The sequence below is a fragment of the Carica papaya genome, chromosome 1, assembly GCF_054855325.1.
Source record: "Carica papaya isolate Zhongbai chromosome 1, ASM5485532v1, whole genome shotgun sequence".
NCBI lineage: Eukaryota > Viridiplantae > Streptophyta > Magnoliopsida > Brassicales > Caricaceae > Carica > Carica papaya.
Genome location: NC_142309.1, coordinates 20,085,802 through 20,092,665, shown reverse-complemented (window position 1 = coordinate 20,092,665; position 6,864 = coordinate 20,085,802). Strand labels below are relative to the sequence as shown.

Below are 6,864 nucleotides of genomic sequence, written 5' to 3'. Positions count from 1 at the left end.
TTAATTCTTTTATATGGAAAGTGAAAAAGGTAGGGAAGAGAAGTCGTGGTTTGGTTGTTGTGATGCAGCAGCCAGAGGTTTTAAGTAGTATTTTGAAATAAGTTTTGTTTTTTTGTTAAAGGCTTTTTGTGGTCTGCTTCTTCTTCTAGACGGATATTCCTTTTTTTAACTTTACACAGAATAATTAGCTTCTAAGCTTGTCTTTTAGTTGTAACATTATTATTACCGAAGTTTTTTTTTGTTACGTTTAAAGTTTTACTCCAAAATCTTAAGTCAATATTTTTTAATAATAATAATTATTTTTTTAAATAACACATTCAGAAATTTATATATTTATATATCAGCTAATATTAATTATTATGGTAATAAATACTAGAAAGTTTTTAGTTAGATTGTTAGAGAGTTTGGTCTAGCTAATTATACGGACCAAGCTTTTGAAAACAAAAATTGGTAGCATAACTCAGAAAGTCAAACCATTTTAACCATAAAGTTACCAAACACCTCACTGCTGTCAACATGTAAGCGTATGATATAAAAATACGTCTGTTCTCTAGAAAAATAAATTAAAGACTTGATTTACATTTATACTGAAATTTTTGAACATGTCTGTTTTCATTTTCAGTTAAAATATAAAAAAATGAATTTTTCATTTTTCTTTATGTATAATGTTTTACTTATGAAAAATTAAGAATACTATAAATGAGAGTAATTTTAAATTGGGCAAAGATAAAAATGTATACTTAAATTACTAATTCTACAATAAAATATTATGTTATATAAACTAGACGCTGTAATAAAAATAAATATCTTTTTGTACTTGGGAAATCTTCCATTACATTATGGTACAATGTTCATTACTGTGGCTATAGGTAGACACGAACCTTATTATTTATTTACACAAATCTTTGATTTGAGCAAGAATGACTGAAGTTGGGGTTCTTGGAAAATCATTACTTTGATTAATTAATATCCATTACCCAGTGTCAATTAATGATACATCTTCTTCACTTAAAACTTATGAAACTATGATTGAATAATCATCCATATTGGCCAAAAAAGAAAAACCTGCTTTGACATTGATATTATTACATACATACACAAACACAAGCATGTATAAAAATGCACGTGTGAGAATTGATAGTTGAAGAAGAATAGTCAAACAATCAAAGAGTACTAAAAGAAACAGGTGAAAAATTTCTCTTTAAAAGCACTCTCTCTCTCTCTCTCTCTCTCTCTCTCTATATATATATATATATATATGTATATAGGAAGTATATTGATGACCAATGCTCAGCATTAATGGATACGAAAAACAAGCAGGTGGATATATAAATTTGGAGAATCACCTACTTAATTAAGTTAAATTCATGTTCGTTAGGTATCTTTGACTCTGTGTGTGTGTGTGTGTGTATATATATATATGTATATATCAAAGCTATAGCTATATAGAGTTGGTACTAAATACATCATATTGATATGTAATACCTTAGATTATTAAGCTACATAAGGCTTGAAAATACCTCTAAGATCAATTCAATCTTAAAAAGCTAATGAGAATGAAAATTCCAATCACACATCTTAAGTACAAAAGAGAAAAAACTTCAGCTAGTAACCTTTTCCAATGAAATCCCATATATATTATGGGATCCTGCCATCTCAAAGATACTATTGAAGTGTGATATATATATTATATATGTAGAGAGAGAGAGAGAGAGAGAGAGAGAGTGAATGTCTACTAGCTAAATAATTCCCAAATCAGCTTTACAAAATAAAGGATTCAATCCAAATGCACAGTACACGAAAGACAATTCAATTCATGTGATCATAATTATAATCCAAGTATACATAAAAGTTCATCATCCATGACAAAAGAATTTGAAAAAAAAAAAAAAGAAAAACAACCCATGTGATGAGATAAATTTATTAGGGTTTTAATTATAAACATCCCACAACTATCAATTAATCAATTATATATAGTACTCCTAAACATAGAGTATATATCTACTCATTTACAGTACTATATATACACTATAGCGGTTCTGGGTACCTGAAGCACTCACTGAAAGCAAAACCTCCTTGCTGTAACATTCCTTCATAGCTTGATGAAGAGGAAGAAGTTGTACTGAAAAGAGAGCTCATCTCTCCCCACCCATAATTACTTTCATCTTCCTTTAACATTAATCTTTCATTTACCAGACCATCTGCCTGTAAAAGTTCCATCTCATCTACTCGAATGATAGTGTTACTGATGAACTGATCAGTTTCTCCATGATTAAATGTCCGCACTGAACCAATACTAGTGGTTACACCTTTGTACTCTCGTTGCAAGATTTCAGAACCAGCAGACCCATCATGAGGATCAGTGCTGTACTGGTTGTGTCCAAGTTCAGGAGCAGTTCCATTAATGGAAGCTGATGAAGAAGAAGACGTCATGTTACTCATGGAGTAGTGGTCGTAGAATTTTTGGGTAGATGTAGTAGTAGATAAATCATGAAGTGGGTAATGATCAAGATTTGTGATATCCGCAAAATCATGATGATCGTGATCAGAGAAACTTTCTCCAAGCTTCGCAAGAAATTTTCTGATTGATGATGTTTCATGGTCGTCGCTGAAATATTTGGGTTCTTCATTAATAGGGTAGGGTGCTCTTAGCAAAGACAGTTCTGGCCAGTAGGGATTAATCTGTTGGGTTGTAGTCTCTTTCTTGATCAGATCTTGGTTTATGGAGGGGCCGGCGCCGGCGGTGCTCCGACGAGCTGCAGATTGCAGGCGGTGCTTACCAAGAAGCTTCTTTTTCAGTCTTGTGTTCCAATAGTTCTTTATATCGTTATCAGTTCTTCCTGGTAAATGTGCTGCAATAATGGACCACCTGTCCTTGTAAACACAACATCATTATTTGTAAGTGTCTGTCTTTAATACTGATAGAAAGCTGAATATATATGTGTGTGTGTGTGTGTGTATACCTGCTCCCAATACTGATATAAAGGCTGCAAATAATGTTGTCTTCTTCCTCAGAAAATCCTCCATGTTTGATATCTGGGCGGAGATAGTTTAACCATCTGAGACGGCAGCTCTTTCCACATCTCTTAAGCCCTATCATTGAGAATGAACAAAGAAATTAAAAAAGAGGATGAGTTTATAATTTCATGATGATGATGATGATATATGTATATGTATTTACAAGTACCTATCTTTTGTGGGAGAGCAATCCAGTTACCAGCAGTACCATGCTGGTGAATATAAGACTTGAGCTTGGCATCTTCCTCAGGAGACCATGGGCCTTTCTTCACGTTGGCTTTGTCACAGCAAGGAGCTCTTCCCATGTTGATTGATTCTCTCTGATGATCTATCCTTTTCTTCTTCTTCAATCAAAATAAATATGAGAGAGAAAGAGAGAGTTGCAAAAGCTGAAGAAAAAGGATATGGTATTTAAAAGGGTATGGCAAAAAGAAGAGAGACTTTTACTTTTTTCTAATAATAATTATAATAATAATGATAACAATAATATTATTAAATAATAATTTATGGAAAGAAAATGGGAAATGACAGAAGAGGAGAATAGTTTCTACTTGTCTTTCTTATTACTAAAGAATCAATTTGTTTTATATATAAGAGGGTGTGGAACAGTAAGCCCTTTGCTATATTTATAGATAAATACATATATTTATTCACCTTCACGTGATTTCATTAAGATGTTTATGTTGTCTGTGTACATATACATAGGCAAACTGTGTAAATTACTGTCTAAATTTTTATTAACTTTGTCCTTTTACTTTAAAATTTTTCTTATTTTTTATATTCAATTAACTATGTTAATAAATATTAAGATTGATGTCATAAATTAAATTTAACGACACGTGACATCTTCTAATTCATAACAATTTAAGTAGATGTTACATTAAATATTACATAATATTTAAAGTGACACAAAAATAATTTAATATGAATCAGTTTACATATTTAAAAAAAAAAGGAGAAAATTCTTAAAAATAAAAGGTTTAAACAAATGAATAAAAGACTATGATTACTTGCTCTGCAAACATCATAGATCTAACTCTTGATTGTAATAAGGAGAGACTTCTTGGGATTGAAGCCATCGACCATTGTATTGTCTGAACTTATCCTATGTTATTTCATCAAATTGAATAAGAAATAAAAATGATTGCATATACTTATAGAAAGAATTGGCTTTTTACTGAGACGACTATTATGAAAACAACTAAAGCCAGAGTTAAAATTATAAAAACCTTTGCATAAGATACACCTGTATAGGCTATGATTGCTTCCTTCAAAATTTTCGGTAATTGCAAAGCCATGGTTCAAAACTTTAATACGAGAGATATTTGACCTAAAAAAGAAAAAAATTGTCACGTGCTAATATGCTTTTCCTTCTTGTTGTTTTTTTTTAGTATGTTGATTGGTTTAAACCGATCCATAACTAATTTCTTTACGCATTACTTGTATTTTGTACTTCAGCAAGAAGTATTTACTTGCATACATCATATCAAATTGAGATAAAATATTCAAATAATTTTGAGTATCCCAAAAATATAATCTAAGTTCATCATGTTGAGAGCGCAAATTAAGTATAAATTTATTAGATTTTGTGGAAAACTAATTTTTTAGTAAAGATAAAATAATTAAAATTACTTCAAAACTTAAAAAAAAAAAAAGACTAAATTGATTATTCACAGCTTAAACAAATTTAAAAAAAAAAAAATCTAGTAAGTTATATGTACTCTAATCACAAATATATGTGCTTTTTTGTGAGAACATATTTAGTATGTTGAATAAAAAATAGTATGTTTTATCAATTAAATGTTGTAAATGCATGAATCATAATATAAACTCTTAATAAAGGTATACAAAGATACAACCTTCAAACATGCAACCTTTTATAGAGAAGCATACATTCAAAAAATAGTGAGAGTATTAATTTACCATAATTATATATTGACAATGAAATATGAAGAAAATTAAAAGATAAGTTTTGGAATTTTTATTACCAAGCATCAAATTGACATCTAATTAAGCATAAACATTTTTGTTGAGATTTAATATAATTTAATAATTATAATTTTATCAATACACCAATAAATTAAAATTTTAAATTTACCCGAATCGAATATTATAAATTAATTAATAAATTCATAAAGATTTTAAACGATACTGTCGTTCTAGAAGCTACAAGAACATGTAAATATATATGTACATATATGTAGACATATACATTGAATCAAAATAGGGAAGGAAGGTGAAGGAGGTGTTTTTTTTTTTTCACCTTTTGGTAGGTGAAACAAAGACCAACAGAAGTAGTAATACATCCTCCGGTAACATCAATTTATGGTGCATGACAGATTGGCTAATGCTCCCATAATTTAACCAAACCAATTTTTATATTTTGAATTTATTTTTTTTAAAAAAATAATATTAAGACATTAGTTTGTATCAATATTATTCTTCCAGAAATTTTCTCCCAAATTATTATTTTAAAAAATTTAATCTAAAAAAAGTAAAAATAAAATGGAAAGGCTACAATAGAAAATTCAACGAATTGAAGAGAAACAAAGGTTATATAATTTTATCTTTTAAAGAAAAGACAAGTCAATTTATTTTGGTCATTTCACATTTTTCTCAAACACATTTCCAAGCCTTAATGAATGCACGGGCGTACATATTTGAAAATTCAATCTTTAATTTTTTAATATTATATATATACACACACACACACATATATAGGCGTACAGCTCAGGCCCAACTCCCATCTTCTCTAGGTTTTATTATCTTTTTTCATGTTTGACAATGAAACAAAAAATCTTTTTGTTTGACGAGTCAGAAATTACATTTTTTTTTTTTTAAATATGAAAATTTTAGTGGACAGAAAAGAGCACAACAAACATATAGTATTATGTATCTACCTCCACTGCCTATGCATACATGCATGTGATATGAAAGCTTATGTAGAACTTCTCTCCCTACATATCTTCCACTTTATTTCAACTTCATCGCCAGATCTTAAAAAGTCAATAAGAAATGCTCTTTTGAAGATACAGTATATGTGTGTGTGTGTGTGTGTGTGTGTATATATGTATGTGTATATATATATATATATATATTTGATATTATAAATTAAATTGTTATCGTTGACAAATTTTTGAAATGAAATTAATACAAATTTTTCTAAAAGACCCAATAAATTTCCAATAATTATTTTTTGAAAAGACACTTTTTCCCACCAATCAAATAGCATAATGTAATACTTATAAAATAATATATTTTTATTTATTTATGAATTATATATACAATTATGCTTTGAAAATTAAGAAACACCCTTAAATGTTAACGTTGAGAAAGCTTTTGTTAATTATCTATTGATATTTTTATTTTTCAAAAATAAATTAAATAAAAAAATACTCTTAATGATCTATTTTACATAATTATAAATTTGATAATAATATTAAAGATTAATAATGCTCGAAAAATCAAAATATTATTGGAAATTATAATTGTTGTGAGATCTTTAACGAACATATGCTTGATATGATTTTCGACAGGCAAACCCTAAAAATATATACAGTAAAAGATTGATTTTGGTTTTTTTTTTTTTTTTTTTTTTTTCTGCGGGGTTAATTTTTCATCCAGTGAAAATTACAATAATAATTAACAAGCATTTAATTAGTAAATTTTTAACAAAAAAAGTTGTCATTGTAGTAAGAAAATTTTTTTATAAAAATAAAAATAATTTTTTCAATGATATTTTATTTGGATGTGAATAAAAATATAAAGTTGTAAATAGATTATATATTTTATAAAATTTATCCATCAAATATGACCTATACACACGAGGGCTCAGCCCAATTAAAC

At 28.2% G+C, this 6,864-nt stretch overlaps 1 protein-coding gene across 1 annotated transcript; it reads right to left on the bottom strand.

Annotated features, from left to right (window-relative positions):
- Window positions 1-1,905: 1,905 nt before the first annotated feature.
- LOC110807846 (myb transcription factor 42-like) lies at window positions 1,906-3,438 on the bottom strand. The gene is made up of 3 exons (XM_022033116.2): window positions 3,188-3,438; window positions 2,964-3,093; window positions 1,906-2,869 (listed from the first exon to the last, which is right to left on the bottom strand). The coding sequence occupies exons 1-3, from the start codon at window positions 3,321-3,323 to the stop codon at window positions 2,029-2,031; spliced, it is 1,107 nt and encodes a 368-aa protein (XP_021888808.1). The 5' UTR covers window positions 3,324-3,438; the 3' UTR covers window positions 1,906-2,028.
- Window positions 3,439-6,864: the final 3,426 nt, after the last annotated feature.

What these genes read in the sequence shown, in the direction of transcription:
- LOC110807846 (XM_022033116.2), bottom strand. Translation starts at nt 3,323, where the DNA reads ATGGGAAGAGCTCCTTGCTGTGACAAAGCCAACGTGAAGAAAGGCCCA. An exon ending in TGCTCTCCCACAAAAGATAG is followed by an intron (nt 3,094 to 3,187) that starts GTACTTGTAAAT and finishes TCTCAATGATAG; the next exon opens with GGCTTAAGAGATGTGGAAAG. An exon ending in TATATCAGTATTGGGAGCAG is followed by an intron (nt 2,870 to 2,963) that starts GTATACACACAC and finishes TTACAAGGACAG; the next exon opens with GTGGTCCATTATTGCAGCAC.